The sequence below is a fragment of the Simochromis diagramma genome, unplaced genomic scaffold, assembly GCF_900408965.1.
Source record: "Simochromis diagramma unplaced genomic scaffold, fSimDia1.1 OVJJ01000802.1, whole genome shotgun sequence".
Taxonomy (NCBI): domain Eukaryota; kingdom Metazoa; phylum Chordata; class Actinopteri; order Cichliformes; family Cichlidae; genus Simochromis; species Simochromis diagramma.
In genome coordinates this window covers 11,718,855-11,736,981 of record NW_024387492.1, presented here as the reverse complement: position 1 = coordinate 11,736,981, position 18,127 = coordinate 11,718,855, and the positions used below count along the sequence as shown (strand labels likewise).

The 18,127-nt window shown below is 39.2% G+C and overlaps 2 protein-coding genes across 4 annotated transcripts; one reads left to right on the top strand and one right to left on the bottom strand.

Annotated features, from left to right (window-relative positions):
* Positions 1–2,765: 2,765 nt before the first annotated feature.
* On the bottom strand, positions 2,766–10,079 carry ppil6 (peptidylprolyl isomerase (cyclophilin)-like 6). Of its 2 annotated transcripts, XM_040017787.1 has the most exons (8): positions 9,884–10,068; positions 9,710–9,805; positions 6,295–6,483; positions 4,887–4,949; positions 4,573–4,720; positions 4,334–4,393; positions 3,263–3,398; positions 2,766–3,162 (listed from the first exon to the last, which is right to left on the bottom strand). In XM_040017787.1, exons 1-8 carry the CDS (start codon positions 9,998–10,000, stop codon positions 3,030–3,032), a joined length of 942 nt encoding a protein of 313 aa, XP_039873721.1. In that variant the 5' UTR covers positions 10,001–10,068; the 3' UTR covers positions 2,766–3,029. The 2 variants fall into 2 exon arrangements, with proteins under 2 accessions (XP_039873721.1, XP_039873722.1); XM_040017788.1 differs by lacking the exon at positions 6,295–6,483 and having other exon boundaries at positions 9,884–10,079.
* Positions 10,080–10,105: 26 nt separating this feature from the next.
* LOC120725109 (flap endonuclease GEN homolog 1) lies at positions 10,106–17,864 on the top strand. Of its 2 annotated transcripts, XM_040017780.1 has the most exons (14): positions 10,106–10,237; positions 10,401–10,549; positions 10,636–10,834; positions 11,506–11,682; positions 11,833–11,943; positions 12,035–12,108; positions 12,204–12,289; positions 12,439–12,589; positions 12,672–12,708; positions 12,795–12,875; positions 12,957–13,087; positions 13,191–13,252; positions 15,448–15,597; positions 15,983–17,864. In XM_040017780.1, the coding sequence occupies exons 2-14, from the start codon at positions 10,518–10,520 to the stop codon at positions 17,242–17,244; spliced, it is 2,553 nt and encodes an 850-aa protein (XP_039873714.1). In that variant the 5' UTR covers positions 10,106–10,237; positions 10,401–10,517; the 3' UTR covers positions 17,245–17,864. The 2 variants fall into 2 exon arrangements, with proteins under 2 accessions (XP_039873714.1, XP_039873713.1); XM_040017779.1 differs by having other exon boundaries at positions 10,111–10,549.
* The last annotated feature ends 263 nt before the right edge of the window (positions 17,865–18,127 follow it).

Below are 18,127 nucleotides of genomic sequence, written 5' to 3'. Positions count from 1 at the left end.
AAAGCGAGGAAGAGACTGCACTTCTGATTGGCTGAGACCCTGTTTAAAACACCTTATGAAAGTGCACCTGTGCCTCAAAACACGGTTAAAATAACCTCACACTGAAGCCGGGATGGACCCGCTAGAGGGCCTAGCTAATCTTTTACATCCACTATCCCTGCTCTGCATATGTCCAAATTATCTCAGCCCTGCCTCTTTTTGTCTCCAAAACGCTCAACCTGAACCGTCCCTTTGATTTACTCGTTTCTAATCTTGTCCATCCTAGCCCCTCCCAATTAAAATTTTAACATATTTAACTCTGCCAATGAAGGAAAGCTTACATGTGAGTAATATTATATTGAGTTTGTTGACAGATTTAGGACAAGCCTGAACTTTTTATCCTGACAGGGTGTTGACCCTGTGGCTCTGTTTTGCTTTGTGGAGCTATTTTGTGGCTTGGTTTGGTTGCACTTGCCATGTCAGGGAGAAAGGGTCGCTGCAAATCAATGAATCGTTGTTCTGAGTCAAGCATTTCCATCCTGATGATGCGGGTCTCTACCAAGAATACAATGCCCATATTCATTGCGGATATGCTGACCAGATGTCAACAACCAAATGTGGGGTAAAGATTGTCAGTGTGGTCAGACATTTTTATATATCTTACCTAAACACACGAAGTATGCAGGGCAAAGGTTTAGCAATGGGAGGTCAAGGTCAAGGTCAAGGTCAAGTTTATTTATATAGCACATTTCAAACAGCCGATGCTGCACAAAGTGCTTAACAATATAAAAATGGCATTAAAAAGCAACAATGTAAGACAATAATAACTATATAAAACAATAATAGGACAATAAAAGAATTAAAACAATAACTAAAACTATTTAAAATACGACCAGAATGCTTGGGTCATGGTGTGTTAAAAGCCAGGGCATAAAAATGTGTCTTTAGTAGTGATTTAAATTGCTCAAGTGTTTGTGCAGATCTAATATTTAGGGGGAGACTATTCCAAAATCTGGGACCTGCCACAGAGAAGGCTCTATCACCACGAGATAAGTCCGTGGGATGGACAGCATTAATTTTGAGCTAGACCTCATGGTTTTTCCTGGAGCATAAGCAGAGAGGAGCTCAGACAGGTAAGGAGGAGCTCGGGCGTTAAGTGACTTAAAAAAAAAAAGTAAAAGTTTAAATTGGATCCAGTAGGAGACAGGAAGCCAGTGTAAAGAAGCTAAAACTGGGGTTATATGCTCTCTCCGTTTGGTACCAGTTAGCAGGCGAGCAGCTGCATTTTGGACCATCTGAAGACGATGGATGGTGGCCTGGTCTAGACCATAATACAATGAATTGTAGTAATCCAATCTGCAAGTAAGGAAAAGGTGAATAACACATTCAAAGACGTTAGCCGGGAGGTATGGCTTTACCTTGGCTAGCTGTCTTAACTGAAAGAAGCAGGACTGAACTACTGCACTCACCTGCTTATTCAATTTAAAAGGACCATCAATGTAGACACCGAGGTTTTTTACATGTGTTTTACAATAGGAGGAAAGGGGGCCCAGAGTGCTATCGATGTGATTAAAGTTGCCAAAAATGACAACTTCAGTTTTATTTTCATTTAGCTTTAAATAATTTAATGACAACCACTGTTTGACGTCATCAAGGCAGCGTAATAGGAGCTGAGGATGGTCTGACCCTGCTTTTAAAGGTAGATAAATCTGCAAATCATCAGCAAAACAGTGAAATGAGTCAAGATATACCATGTCATCAGTAGGTAATGCTGTATGAGGACCCCAAAAGCATGCAATGATCAAAATAAAGAACCTCTGTTGGAGGTGCAAATGGAACAATCCAAAAAACAGATAAAAACAAAGTTCACTGGAACAGAGAAAAAAGCCTGGGAAGATATCAAGAAACAGCAGTAACAACACTAACCACAGTATGACAAAACAAACTGAGGGTATAAACACTCAAGAGGTTATGAGGGCAGAGTGGAGACACTTTTGGAATTACAGAGGAGTGACCTAAATCTAATAACGAGACATGGAGATGTAAACTAAAGGACACAACTAACAAAATAACACAGAAAGTAATGAAACAGGGATTCACTGTGGGAGACTAGACTATCCATGAGGAACAAAGGGGTAGTAGGGTAAAGTGAAAGGAGTACCATGACAGTAACTAGAACAAAAAGCTAAACTAAGTATCAAACTGAACATAGTTAAAGATCAAAATAACTTAAGACTCCAAAAAACAGAAAATGCTCGGTCAATGACCCAGGATCACTTCAATTTATGCCAAAAGTTAGGATTTACAAAAAGCATCTAGTTAAAATTAATCAGAAAGAAATTAAATGAAATAAAGGAGGCCAATAGAATCTTAAAAAATGTTGCCATGTTAAAAGCTCAATATAATACAAAAAGGATCTCCAAAGGTAAAAATGCAGTGCTCGTGGTATGAGGAAGAAAAGCCATCCTCTGTCAGTCCTTGTAGAAAGTGATGAAGAGGATGGCTCTTGAGAAGAATAGATAAACTGTACTTCTCATACTTTAATTGTATGCCATTTTCCCAACTTCCTTTAAGCATAAGTAAAAGCTCATTTGTTTTTATGCCATTATGCGATAACCTGTGAATTGCCTTTTACAACCCCAATAACTGTTGAAACTGTCAGCTTATTACTGCTGCTCTCTCTGTCCAGTAGACGTATTTGGGTTTTAAGTGAAGATCCCTCTCACAGTAAAAGTTTCTGTACACATCAATAAAAAAGCAAATTTCACAGGTTTTACTTGTATAGAAGATGAACTAAGAAGACGAATAAATATTACAATAAAAGCCCTATAACAAGTTTAACAACTTTACATCTGTCAAACATGCACATAGCGGATGGTGTCTAATTCATCAAAAAGAATGAAACAGCTTATTGACTTAAAAATGCAGTTTAAAAAAAAAATCAAAATGCAAATGTAAAGCTTTTATTTAACAAAAAAGGAAAAGAAAACATGCATACCACGTTTATTTTACTGATTCAAAAACTGAGGAAAAAAATGCTTAAAAATGTATCAATGATTAAAGCTTATGAGCTCTGGTTTAAGCACTCCACAGGCTGTAATTCTACACTCATACTTGGGTCTTTCATTGCAAGTTGAAGCTTCTTCTAACCTCCTCAGGACATCAAGACCCTCAACGACTTGACTGCAAAAGAGAAGAAAAGAGATTTAACTTCACTTTTGAAGCTACGTGAGAGCTGTGGGAATTAAAAAGATGTCTTTCAGCTAAAATCAGATACACCAACCCAAAGGCAACATAGGTCTTATCCATCCATGGCGTTGGCTGTAGGGTGATGTAGAACTGGGATCCATTGCTGTGGGCACCTTTATTAGCCATTCCCAGGATGCCACGCTTAGTGTGTGAAATGGCAAAATTCTCATCTAAAAGAGGGGCAGGCACGTGCAAGTTCAGGTGAACATTTATAGAGGAAGCACAAGTAAATCAATGATGGCTTCTTCTTTTTCTTCTTCTTTTTCTTTAAGGATCATTTCAGTGGATCACACGCTATCGCCTAAATATCTGACACCATTCATGTGGAAAGTTATTTGTAAATATAGTAGATGTTAAAGTGCAGCCATCCCTTTGAAATATAGAACTTTAGCTTTTTGCTTAATATCTTCTGTCGCCCATGAACCTCCTCCTCTTTTCCTCCTGCCTGGCAGCTCCATATTCAACATTCTTTGTTCAGTATATCCACTATCCCTTCCCTGCACATGTCCAAACCATCTCAGCCTTGCCTCTCTAACTTTGTCTCCAAACTGTTCAACCTGAGCTCTCCCTCTAATATACTCATTTTTAATCATCTCCCTTCTGGTCACTCCCAGTGAAAATTTTAATATCTTCAACTCTGCCACCTCCTGCTCGGGCTCTTGTCTGTTAGTGGCATTGTCTCCAAACAATGCATCATAGCAGCTCTCACTACCATCTCCTACACATTCTCTTTCACTCTCGCTGCTCTCCTTCTGTCACAAACACCCCCGACATTCGTCTCCACCCACTCTACCCTGCCAGCACTCTCTTCTTCACCTCTCTTGTTGCTTTGAATGGTTAACCCCAGGCAATTAAACCTATTCACCTTCACTACCTCTGCTCCTTACATATCCATTTTCCACCCATTTCTCTCTCATTAACACACATATTCTGTCTCGCTTCTACAGACTTTCATTCCTAGTTTGTGCAGTGCATACCTCCACCTCTCCAGACTCTCTTCCACTCACTCCCTACTCTCCCTTCATATCACAATGTTGTCTATGGACATCATAGTCCAATAGTGTAGTTATATAGTAAGTTCTAAACATAACGCTGTAGAGCATACCTTCAAACATTAGCCCGTAGATTGACTCGCCTCCATTTCCTTTCCTCTCTGGAGAAATATCTGCGAAATTTATAGGTACAGCCACAACTGTACTGCTGACTTTAATGAATACATTTAATGAATCCATTAAAACTATCTAAACAATTTATCAACATATTTATGAGAGTGTTTAATATATCACAGATCGTGAAATTTTCTGTATCTATATTTAAGTATGATGTCACATTATATTGATGTACCTCCACCCTGCACCCATCCATTGGGCACAATCCGATGAAACAGAGAGCCTTTATAGTAGAGTGGGAAGCCACTCTGTGACAGTCCTTGCTCTCCTGTGCACAGACCCTCAAAGTTCTTGGATGTCTTTGGACAAATATCTGAGAAGAGCTGAGAAGAGCAGAGGAAACATGATATCTGAGCACATCTGTAATGATCAAATATTTTCTTATCCGGGAGTTCAATGTTTAGACTGACTGTTTTAAAAGATCATTTGAAAAGTAGCAGGATGCAAATGAGTTTGGATCCTATGCCTTATGTGTCAAAGTTGGCTCACCTCAAACATTAACCTCCCCGCAGCTTCTCCCGCAATCTCAACATCCATGAAGACAAACTGATGCTACAGTGAAAGAGCAGAGGCATGTTGAATATTTTATATAGTGAGAGGTGGACTCAAATGCACAATGCAAAATATCTGGAAAGGCATGGAGTTACACCAGACATGAGCAGTACTGCCAGAGATAAAGCGTGTAATCCAAGCAGGTTAAAGTAGCTGACTAAACTCAAGAGACCCAAGGAAAGAAACAGTGAAAAAGAAAGACATAAGCTTAGAACACTGAAAGAAGAATACGAGACTATTTATACACCTCGAGCGCTTTTTTCCCCCAAACATGATGTTGTCATCAAATACATTTTTCAACAATAAAGTTTTAATATTGAGTGTGTGCCCTTTGGTTATTTTGATTAGGTATAAAATGTGCTGCATCCCAACATTTTTCGAAAGAATCTTACATGAATTGGTTTTCAAATCATATTCACGACTTTAAACAGTCATCAGAAAGATACACTTAATAAGCCACTTTTTTTTTACTAATGAAATAACAACTAAATATACGGTGCTGATTTGCTCTTTGATTCCAAATACAGAATGTAAATAAACTGTCTATATCAGGGCTGTCAAACACAAGGCCTGGGGGCCAGAAATGGCCTGGCAAAGACTCCAATCTGGCACACTGGAGAGCTTAGGAAACATGAAGGAGGGTGTAAATTCTGTATTTTTGTATTTTTTACAGCTTTTCCTACTGATAAATACCTCTCCCATGAACATAGAACACGAAATGAAATAAATGACACTAAAATTCAGCTTTTCAACTATGTACAAGAGAAATTTCTGTTTTTAGCAGAAAAAAATTAATTTTACAGAATTTTTACAGAGGTTCTGTAAAATAATAAGAATATTTTAATATTTTAATGTTTAATAGAATATTTAAATATGGTAAACTGAATTTGAATTTGAGGGCGGCACGGTGGTTAGCACTGTTGCCGCACAGCAAGAAGGTCCTGAGTTCAATTCCACCATCAGGCTGGGGTCTTTCTGTGTGGAGTTTGCATGTTCTCCCCATGTCTGCGTGGGTTCCCTCCGGGTACTCCGGCTTCCTCCCACTGTCCAAAGACATGCAGTTCGTGGGGATAGGTTAATTGGATAATCCAAATTGCCACTAGGTGTGAATGTGAGTGTGAATGGTTGTCTGTCCTTGTGTGTTAGCCCTGCGACAGACTGGCGACCTGTCCAGGGTGTACCCCGCCTCTCGCCCTATGACAGCTGGGATTGGCTCCAGCACCCCCCGCGACCCTGAAAAGGATAAGCGGTAGCGAATGGATGGATGGAAAATGAATTTGACTTCTCTGGTCAACATATTTTTACCTATATTGGATATTTAAGTGACAGTGTTTGCGTGACTTGCCCCAGTTTTCTGGAGGTGTTTGATGTAGTACTCCTCAGCAAGAGTCGTGTAGAAAGCTTGCGGCCGGGCGAAAGTGAAACCCCACTGATTCTTGGCCCAGCTGGCGAGATCCTTTTCATCACCGAGGAGACGGCCGTTCAGAAAGCACATCAGGCTACTGGAGTACTGCCACACTTCACCACGCAGCTCCTTGAATCACAAGTTTGGAACAACAATGAGCGTGCTGTGATTCAGCGTTCCAGAATAGCTGTAATGTCATAAATCACAGCAGTATTTTACTGTGTAGGTTTAGAGCATCAAGAACCCCCAGAAACCTGCTGTCGTCCACACATTCACCTCCACTATTTATAACACCATCACTCATTTCAGATGATGCCATCGAACAACAGCTAAAATTCTATATTTCAAAGGAAAGGCTGCATTTTAACTTCCGCTACATTTACAAATAACTTTTCCACATTAATTAATTATGTCAGTGTCACATTTGTCCATACAATATATTTCTATCTGACAGCAGTCAGGTTGAGTTAACCCCTTACTAAATATTATCATCCTTCTTCAGACTGTAAGAGGCTTAGCACCTGGTACTATGCCTATACTGAGCTCAAATTAGAAAATAGTGATGATGCTTCAAGTATTTGGATGTCCGGTCGAGATGTCTGACAGCAGATATGGAGGAGACCTGTAAAAACACAGTTTTCCAGGCAGGATTAGACTGATATTTTATATGCAGCTTCACATTTATAAGACACAAATATCCTTAAAAGCAGTCTAAAATAGGCCATATGTTTTTCCTCAGGTATGACCCCAAGTAACATATTCAAATGACCTTTTTTAGGAAGAGCGGATTTCTGTTAATATTATATATAATATTGTGATAGTGCTCTCTCTCTCTCTCTCTGTCTCTCTCTCGTATTTTCCTGATAACAACAATAATACTGAAATAATGTTTCATGGTCCTGGGTATTTCAGTTTTTTGAGTTTTGAGTTTTCTGCGAGCTCATGTTTTTTTGATTTTGTAATTTGATGTCCTTTGTCCTTTCAGTGCTTGCTCCCCTGTGTTTCCAGTCTGTGTTCCTCATTCAGTCACATAATCTTTAGTTATCATCTTTTGTGATCCAATTCTGTCTCCCCAGTTTGTCGTGTCTCCATGTTTCTTTATTGCTGCGTCATGTCTTAATCCTGATTTCATCCATTCATCCATCCATTCCCTTCTGCTTATCCTTTTCAGGGTCACTGGAGCCTAATCCAGCTGTCATAGGGCGAGAGGCAGGGTACACCCTGGACAGGTCGCCAGTCTGTCACAGGGTTAATCTTGACTTGTGTATGTTATTTACTCTTTTATTTTTGATAGTAGATAAAGTTTATGTGTCAAACTTTGTCTACCAGAGAGTGAAACCTGACATGATGTATTGCAGCCAAGGTATTTACACTTGATGTAAATGAGGACCTAGTGCAACTATAGTAATGTCTTTTGGATTTCATATGAATGGCTTAAGATTACGAATGTTTAAGGTTCTGCATATGTTAGCAAGGTGTGTTATTGCATTGTAGGCTTCATGATTATCCAAAATTAATTTTCACTTCAGGTCAGCTGGGATAAGTGATTAATAGAGGGAATTTTAGAAGAGAAACTATTCCACCATATAATCCTCTAATATGTTTATATGGAACAGCTGACTTGTACAACATGCAAAAGAACACAAAACATTATTTAACATAAGATCACAAGTTTCTCCATAACCTCGGACCTCCATCTCTCTCTGACCTTCTGCACATTGCCACTCATTCACACTTGGAGTTACTCCTCCCCCGACCACCCTGGGCATTAGAGCTTTCCGCCAAGTGGCCCCTTGTCCTTGGAGCTCTCTCCCGCACCACATTCACAACATTGAGTCGTTCCCTATCTCTAAAGCCAGCCTTAAAACACATCTTTTGAAGCTTAGCTATTCTGTTTCATTTTAATTTTATTATGCTTTGAGTTTTAATTCTATGATTTCTTTCTAACTGTTTTATTTTATCCATACTGTGATTTTCTTATTTAATTGCTTGTAAAGTGTCTTTAAGTATTTCTAAAGCTCTCCATAAATACAATGCGTTGTTGTTATTATTATTGAATCCTCAGTATGAGGACTGAGTGAAGAGTTCAAGGACAAAGAACTTTGACATTGCGCTCACAGCTTTGCGTTAATGCAAAGCACTGATTACGCACTTGTTTGGATAACATCTCTCCTTCCTAAAAAATAAACCCTACTTATAACAACAATCGAAACCACAACATGCCCAAGTGTTGTATGTTGTGCAATTTTTCCGTATATTGTGTGCTGCAGATTTTGTGAATCACATTTACGTGACTTGTTTAAATATTCTCCTCCAGAAAGTGAAATTTCTACACATACATATACAATAAAGGCCAGCCGCAAAAATATTCCTGTTTACAACTTTCAGTCACAAAGTGGACTTTGTGCCACTTGAGTAGCTCCAGCAGCTTTGTAACATCAGAAGCCAGCTCTGCATGGTGCAGACATGAGTAAATCTTGCTTTAATTTTCCTTTTTCTCAAAGCTCTGCTCTTCTCTTATCAGTTCTCCTACCCCACCTTTTCTTGACCTTGATGACGTTAGGAAAAAGAGATAGAAAGGGCTTTTGGAATGCACCCTGATCATCATTGCTCCCCGTGTCTAATTTCTCAGCTGTTTCCACTTCCCCGATTGTTCTCTGTGTCTGTGTTTTTGTGTATGTATTGCTTCAGTCTTCCCTTTGTCCTTGTTCTGATGTCTGTTGCCCTCCATCGTGTGTTCCCTGTCAAATTCTGTTTGGCTTTTGTTTTCAATCCACCATTAAATACCTTATGTTAAATCCTGCCTGCTGAGTCTGTGTATGATAATAATTTCAGGTTATTATCATCTCAAACTTTTGAGTTATCTATGAGTAAGATGAAATTAAGAGAAACTAATCAACAATTTTGATGCACAAATGGAAAAAATAGTTGAATCTATTAAAAATGTCCAAGAATTTGATCTTTGAGCTCATTCTTCTTTCAGCTGCTCCTTTTAGGATTTTGCCACAGCACCTCATCTGCTTGCATTTCAGATCACATACATGGAACTTGGCGACAGTGGGAAAGAAAAGCACCATTGTAACAGGAAGAAACCTCTCGCAGGACCAGGCTTAAGGAGCCAAGAAATGTTTGGTTGCTCAAGACAGTAGCAGATAAATATAACCTCAAAGATTATGCATCTAGAACGTCTAGTGTTACTTTCTTTTTCTTTTTTTTAAATTAATTTCAGTGTTTGGTTTAGCATCTTATTATCATTATCATTATTATTATTATCAGGGAAAGTATTTATCAAGGGGCAGGTTTAAGTTTTAGTTTTTGCCAGTTTTTACAAAGCAAAAAACATTTTGTTACATACCTTCTTCTTGTCGCAGAGATACCCGTGCCACTCAAATTCAAAAAGTGGCCTAATTTCTGGATCCAGAAACGCCGTAGGAAACTGCAGTTTTAGTCCCTGTTGAGCAGAGTGGACAGATACGGGTGAAAGGTCAACAGGTTAGGTGAAATTAAACCAGAGAAAGCGTTAGTTTACCTCGGCGATGCTTTTAGCAACGTGGAAACTGAAGTCTTTAAACACACCCACAATTTCAATGAGTATTTTTGAGTCCATGGTTGAAGAGAGCGACAGTAAACAGTGCCTCGTATCCATAGCAACGAGGATTTGAAGGCGCTTTAATATGACGTCTTATTTAGTCCGCCGGGCTTCGACCGACTCTGTGGACTGTTTCCTTCATTGCTACTTTGTCCTTCATAATTTATTGTTTATTTAAAGCTAAATTAATCTGTTAATAAATATAACGACTATCACCTTGAAGATGAAATGTAAACCTCTCATCCACTTTGTTTTCAGAGCAAAGCCAATTAATGCAGAAACAAGGCAGTGTTAGTACGTAGACCTTTAACAAAATGGGACGCGGCCCAATGGCGCCACAGTTCGAAAACTCCGACTTGTTGAACAGTTTTTGTTGTTGTAACATTGGGGGTTTTAAAATACATTTCTCCGTTTTTAATTGTTTAAAATCCAATTGTGTGTAAATATGGGCGTTCAGGATTTGTGGTCTATCGTGGAGCCGGTTCGTGAGTCGGTGCCTCTGTACAGTTTGAGCGGAAAGACGCTGGCAGTCGACCTGAGTTTGTGGGTGTGCGAAGCCCAGCACGTCCAAGCAATGATGGGGAGAGTCACGAAGCCCCATCTGAGGTAATGTCCTCATAATAAACTCATCGCGATGTTGCTTCCAAGTAACTATAAATTTAAAAGCTTTTCTTACTCCACGCTGTGTCCAGGAATTTATTTTTCAGGGTATCGTCCCTCACACTGATGGGGGTGAAACTCGTGTTTGTTATGGAAGGAGAGGCTCCAAAAATTAAAGCAGAAACCATGAACAAGAGGACAGAAACAAGATATGGAGGCTTCAAGAAGAGCACTGCTCCGAAGCTTGCAACAGGCACCAGCAGGGGGCGCTTTAAAGCCGTGCTGGGAGAGGTAGGTCTGTAATCTCCTGCTCAAAAGAAAACGTCTGTGGTTATCTCTGCCCACTTTTCAGCTTGCTACGACGGCAATTTTTTTTAAGACGGTACAATTTAGATGAAAAAGCAAGATCTGTCAAGTTTAGAGAAAAATGTAAAATGATAAATATAAAAACAATGATGAGAAACCACCATTTTACTAGAAAAAAATGGTCAAACTTAGAGAAAACCATATAAATTCACAAGAAACATACCAGCAAACAAAGAAGAAAATAGTTAATAATAGATTTCTTTGACATTTAGTTTAAAAAAAAAATGTCAAATAAATTTTTAAATTTGGAGGTTATAAGGACAAAAATGGCAAACTGGCAAGAATTAAGGTCAGATTTAGAAGTTTTGAGAAAAAAGTTAGACTTTTGAGAAATAAAGAAAAAACAACAATAAACATGTACAGAAACATTTTTATATTACACCTATAGGAAATAACTGGCAAATTTACTTGAAAATATAAAAGTCTATTTGAAAATTTATGACAAATTGTGTTTTTTTTGTCAGGCAACAATATTTTTATTTACCTTTTCATGGTTAAGTTGTAAATAAAATCAAATATTTGAACTCCTGGGATATATTTCTCGTTTGTAATTGTTACCTCCAGTGGCCTTACGTCTCTTTGTACTCCCTCTGTAGTGTGCAGAGATGTTGGACTACCTGGGTGTACCGTGGGTGACAGCTGCTGGAGAGGCTGAGGCCATGTGTGCCTACCTGGACTCACAGGGCCTGGTGGATGGCTGCATCACTAACGATGGAGACGCTTTCTTGTATGGAGCCCGTACTGTGTACAGGAACTTCAACATGAACAGTAAAGTATGTCTGTGGAAGTTAATCTTAAGAAAAACCTCTTTGAGTAATAAGATGCGGTTACTTGTGTAAATACGCTACAGATGGTTTGGAAATCCTGCAGCCTTGAAGCTATCATTCACTGACCTACTGACCTACGTGTATTTTATACTGCAGGACCCTCAGGTGGACTGTTACCAGACTTCTCGAGTGCAAACAGATTTAAATCTGTCCAGAGAGAATCTTGTCGGTCTGGCCATTCTCCTTGGCTGTGATTATATTCCCAAGGTAGTGAAGACACCTTAATCTGAAATCGGCTAAAGGAAAATCTGTAGTATCAATGCTTTTTGTTTACTGAATGCTTTCCTGTTTCCATAAGGGCATACCAGGTGTTGGCAAAGAGCAGGCTCTGAGGCTCATTCAGACGCTGAAAGGACAAACACTCCTACAGAGGTAGAAAACACAAACACACGTGAATGTAGCTAAGCAGTTTCTCTCTGCGTAGCCCGAGTTAAAAGTTGTGTTCGTGTTCTTTCTGATAACTACAGGTTCATCCAGTGGAATGAAGAGACCACAGAAGTGTTTGAAGGAGGTGTAAAGAAGGTTCCTCACTGCAACTTGTGTCGACATCCTGGTGAGTGGTGCCCTGCTTTGAACTCTGACCTCCACTCCTGATCCTGTGGCTATTTTAAAGCCTTTTAAACTGTCACGTCAAAACATGCAAGTATGTGAGAGATTTCAGCATCTGAGACCCCTTACTGACTGTTATTCTTTCGTTATCAGGATCAGCTAAGACTCACGAGTCCCGCGGATGTGTGCTCTGCGGCAGTAATCGCTTCTGTCAGCCTCAGGATTTCGATTACCAGTGTCCGTGTGACTGGCACCGCTACGAACAGACTCGCCAGGCCTTGTCTTTTGAGGCAAACATCAGGAGGTGAATGGCAATTCAGAATGTCAAAGCTGATTTTCTGCTATTTAATAACTATTAAACTAAACAGACAAGTTCTTTTTTGCAGGAAAACACTGGCGAGTCAGCATTTTCCTTTCACTGAGGTACATTTTGATCTTTCTTTTTTATTTTTTATTATAACTTGACAAATAATTGGAGTAATTTTTAATGCTTAAACCATGTCTTGCAGATCATTCGTGAGTTTCTGGTTTCCAAAGATAAGCCTGTGTCACATTTTAAGAGGAGGAAGCCGAATATGCTGCTGATCCAGGTTAATGGGTTTGTAAATTATTAAGTGTAAGGTCATCTGTTCGGCGGGCTGCGTGTAAACATTTATGTTTTGTGTCTTTAGAAATTCGCCTATGATAAGATGGAGTGGCCGAAGCACTACACCAGCGAAAAGGTGCTAGTGTTGATGACCTACGCTGAGCTGATGAACCGAAAATATGGAACAGACATGTCCTGCCAAGTTGAGCCCATCCGGTAGTGTTACAGTTTTTAATGTCAGATAAGTTATCACTTTTATGATATTGTTATTATAACAGCTTTACATCCTTAACTTTCAACCTTTTTTTTCATGCTAAAGAATATTTAAACCAAGAGTGAGGAATGGCGTTGCTTGCTTTGAAGTCATCTGGAGAACACCAGGTCAGTTTAAATCCCATGATGGGGAAAAAAGTATAATTTACTCACAGCATACAATAGAAGGGGAAGAAAAGTGACACTCAAGAATAAAAAGCTGATTTGAGTGACAGGAGTACTGTGTTTAGTGGAGGTTGGGGTGTAGGGTGCTCGTCACCGAGTCGTCTGTTAGTGACTGGCTGTGAGGTGGGGTTCAGAGGTGACAGATCAGTCACAACAGGCACTAGGTGCTAAAGTGGCTTCCTCCCTGAGCTGGGAAATCTGTCATATTAAAGTCCCCTTAACTAACAAGCCCGTCTGATGTGAGTGGCCTCAGAAAATATCAGCTAACTTAGATTGTTCTACATCAGAGGAAGGATATAAATGTAGAAATGACAGAGCTGAATACGTATTTTGAAGTAACACCAGTTGAAGTAAAAATTACAAATCTATGTTTTTATATCAGAAATAGCGACTTACAGTTTGATTAGTGGCTGTAAATTCTATTCCTCAGGGTAAATACAGTTGGCTCCATAAGTAAGTTTGTCTTCATACTCTACCACGGCATATTTTAATTTGGACGATGAATATGTGATTGGCTGCAGACTTTAAGTTTTAACTTGAGGGGTTTTACAAAAGTGCTACATTAACTGTTCAGGAATTACAGCTGTTTTTATGCAGAGGCTCAAAATCTGGTAATTTTGTTAACTGACAGGCAGTTTCATGGCTGGGTAAGTCCCGTCCCCTTGATGTTCCATGACAAATTAAGCAAATAAAGGATCTGGAGTGTATTCCAAGTGTTCAACGTGTATTTTTTAGCTATTCACTGCACTCTCAATATGAGCCACAAAAGAGATGTCAGTGTAAGTGAAGGAAGCCAACTGCTCCTTCCTCACAAGGGGTTGCCACACCAGGGAGCTCCACATGTTTAATGTGACAGAGATTTTTATCCCAGATAAAGCCATCATTAGACTAAAACAAAACAAACTAAAAGATCTCAGCAAAATAAACAGATTAGAGAGTTTGCAAAATATTTAGGCATGGCCAAATCTAAAATCTGGTGCAATCTTAAAAAGAATTAGTGAACTGATCAGCTCAGCAACACCAAAAGGACTGCAAGACCACAGAAGACAGCTAAAGTACATCATGACAGACTCATTTCCATGGCTAAGAAAAACAACTCCAAAACATGGTCTACAATCAAGAGGCACCTTCATGAATGGATATAGAGGGATCATTAACAACGTGCAACCCACTGGTTACACTCAAGAACAAGAGGGCCAAATTAGACATTAGACATAAAACCAAGATTAACTTGTACCAGGATTATGAGAAGAGAAAGAGAAAATGGCTAAGTATCCAAAGTACATCAGATCATCTGTCAAGCATGGTGGAGGTAATGTTATGACATGGGCTTGTATGGCTGCCGGTGTAACTAATTTACAAATGTTTATTGATGATGTGACTGCTGATAGATGTAGGATTTGGCCAAATGCTGCAAAGTGGATCAGACAGTGCTTCACAATTCAAATCGATAATGACCCAAAGCATAGTGCAAAAGCAACCCAAAAGGTTGGTGAACAATAGGCAAAGAAATTGGATATTCAGACGGTGCCTAGCAGAGCATCTCAAGGGAAGAAACAGCCATTCATTGACTGCAAAGGATTTTACCAAAGTATTCAAAACAATCATCATTTAAATGATGAATTTGTTCAGTTCATTTTGAACTTCTGAAAACAGGGAACTGTGCATAAAAGCGGCTGACACTACAGGATTTTTGTACAGCCTCTTGAATTTAAGCTGAAAGTCGTCTCTACAATCACATCTTGATTGTTTGATTTAAAACAATGTGGTGGCGTACGTAAGCAAAACTACAAAAACTGTCATAGCTACTTTTTTTTTTTTTTTTCAGCTAACTGTATCATCATCTGATAATTTTGTCATGGTTTAAAATAAGTAAATAATATGTAAATAAGTTGCATATTGATCTAAAAATAGCTTAATTTCACAAGGACATTGTCTCTCAAAATTTCTACTTCCTGGTGCTTTAATAACAAGAACAAAAGTGCTGAGAACTGCAATGATCAGTGAACAGGACATTAATGGACATTTAGATATTTGAATTTATTACTCACTTTTTAAGGCAAAAAATATGAAAAGTTTGAGGAGTTTAAATACTTCAGTGTGAGAAGTTGGAGCTGATGTTGATGTCTGTTCTGCAGAACATTTTGTGTTTCCTGAGGATCGGCCTGCAGAGGAACAGCGTGAGGTGAGGACTGTGGAGGAGGAGTCTCTGTTTCGTGTGGCCTTCCCTGAGCTGGTGGAGACCTACCTCAGACACAAAGCTCTGGCTGAAGAGAACAAGACAAAGAGTAAGACAGAGATTTATGATATCCACTTTAAATGCACAAAGTTCATTTTAGCTATGTGCTTTACATCATTAAAGCACATGTCTCTGCTATGACACGGCCATCCCGATCAAGGACACTTGCATCTTAAACTTGCGTCTCAACACTGTTTATTAAAGCAGCTGGGACACATACAAATGTAGCTGGTTCACAGCAGAGGCCTTGATTCAGCAATCTCATAGGCTCTGTTTTCATTTTATACAAACTGAGCTTTGAACACACAAATCATCACTGCTATCTAGATTTAATTCCTAGTTTGCAGGAAAACTAGGCACAGACACTAAAAAAGTATTAGGATTAACAGGAAACTAATTCAGATAATCTTCTGATAACGTGTCTTCTTTTACAGAAAAGAAGCCAAAAAGTAAAAAGGAGAAGCCCTCAGATGGTTTATCAGACCTCTTGGCTCAGATGACTCTTCAGAGTTCCTCTTCATCGAATTCTATGACTCAACAGCCAAAGCTGCTCCCTACGTTGGCAAGCACAGATGAACCAGAGGTTGTGATTTTGGACACACCGGTGAGCCATAAGCAGAATGAAAGAGGAAAAGATGATCGCTCCAGCCTGAGTGATTGCCCCAATACTCCTCTGTCTCGCGCTGACTCTGAGCCAGTTGCTTCACCTTCTGTCTCTGCTGTAATTGAAGCGCTACACCTGAGTGATATCGACTGGGATGCTTTGTCCTTCACATCCTCTCCATCCCAACAAGCAGCTACCAGCCACTCCACTGGTCCAGAGCTAAATAAAACCACAGACAGTGAAACAGAGAGTCAAAAAACGGAGCAGAAAATCTCACCTGATGTCAAACCAGTAGACTCCGGATCTGCTCCAGAGCTCTGTTACTCAGAGTGTCCTCTAAGGGAGCGGGTGCTCATGAAGAATACAGCCAAAATCGTGAATCAGGTATGCAATGATGCAGTCAAGTCAAAACCCAGTGGACACATTTCCAGTGGGGTTAGCAAAGAATCTGCTGTTAAGAAAAATGAAGCACGTGCAGAAAAAACCCAGATAGAAAAGCCAGGTGCCCCGGCTCAAAGTAAAGCCAAAGACACATTTAATGACTCCAAAAAGCCGCCACACAAATATAAATTTGTCAGGACAGCTATTCAGTCATTGGTTGTCCCACCACAGAGGTGCCACTCTAACCCAGGTACAAATGACAAGAAGGACGAGAGCATGCCACAGACCACCAAAAAGAGTGTGTGTATGAGCGTTCGTTCATCCAGCGAGGACAGCGACGTGGAGAACCAGAAGTGTGGACCTCAAAGACGGACAAAAACAAAACCTAAACACAAACTCAAAGGCAGCTTTGTTTCAGACTTCCCTCTGAAACCAGTTGCTTCACATGCATTGACCCAACCAACTGCAAAACCCGCTCGGAGCCTTCATTTAGCAAGACAAAAACCTCAGAGCAAACATTTTGAAAATAACAGCACACCTGTATCAACTGAAAACAACTGCCAGGATGTCCCGGCAGCTGATGTGGGTGCCAACGTGTTCCTTCCCACTCCAGCCTCACCCATCACTGTGTCAGAGAGCGACGACTCTGTGATTTGTAGCGAGAGTCCGCTGCCACTGGCAGAGAGACTGAGGCTGAAATTTCAGAAGTAATCAGTGTGGTTACACGACAAAGGACAAAAACATGTAAGCTGTTGCTCTTTTAACACTGAAAGTTTACTCTGGACTTTGGAAACACTTGTAACATAAGCTCAAATATTAGATATGGAAGCTTGTATTTTTTTTGTTGCCACTGAAAAAAATCCAAAAACCTTTTACAGTATATAAGTCAAGATTTCAGGTTATCTCAAAATTTCAAATGAATAATGGGATATTTCAAGTTATTTTCTTCTACGTTTGAGTCAGGAAGTTGAAATTTTGAGATAGTAATCCAAATTTTTGACTTTCCAGTGGCAGAAACAAGCTTCCATAATAAATGTAAAACCACACTCAGCAGAAGCTTTTTCTGTCACTAAAAAAAAATTCTTTTTTCCATCCATAATCCAAAATTTTATGATAATAACCTGAAATTTTAAGATAGTAATCCCCAAATTTCTGGATATTTTCTCAAAATTCCAACATAACAACTTGAAATTTCATGTTATTTTCTCAGATGTTTGATACAGTAAGGTCAAATTTTGAGATAATAACCAGAAATTTTAATGAATTAAAAACACTCAACAGAATATGACTTAAGTATGGAAGCTTGTTTCTGCCATTGGGGAAAAAAACCCCAAAAAAACCCCACATTGTTTTCATCCTTAAGTCAGTTACTGGTTATTATTTCAAAGTTTCACCTTACTAACTCAAACTTCTGAGAAAATGACTCAATATTGAGCATATTAATTATTAATATTAAAAATGTCTGCTTTTCATTGTCTCACAATTATGATTCTAATATCTTTGAGTTACATTTTCAGTCTTTTAATGTTTTATATACGAACCTGTTAACCAAGAAACGTAAATAGATTTTGCCATAAGCTTACTGTGAATGAAG

Excerpts from the sequence above, each read along its gene's own strand:
- ppil6 (XM_040017787.1), bottom strand. The coding sequence starts at position 10,000 with ATGGATACGAGGCACTGTTTACTGTCGCTCTCTTCAACCATGGACTCA. Across the intron at positions 6,484-9,709 it reads ATCTCTGCGACAAGAAGAAG|GAGCTGCGTGGTGAAGTGTG; the intron begins GTATGTAACAAA and ends TTGTGATTCAAG. Across the intron at positions 4,950-6,294 it reads AACACCTCCAGAAAACTGGG|CATCAGTTTGTCTTCATGGA; the intron begins GCAAGTCACGCA and ends CTTTCACTGTAG.
- LOC120725109 (XM_040017779.1), top strand. The coding sequence starts at position 10,389 with ATGGGCGTTCAGGATTTGTGGTCTATCGTGGAGCCGGTTCGTGAGTCG. Across the intron at positions 12,590-12,671 it reads TTTGAGGCAAACATCAGGAG|GAAAACACTGGCGAGTCAGC; the intron begins GTGAATGGCAAT and ends TCTTTTTTGCAG. Across the intron at positions 13,088-13,190 it reads TGCCAAGTTGAGCCCATCCG|AATATTTAAACCAAGAGTGA; the intron begins GTAGTGTTACAG and ends TTCATGCTAAAG.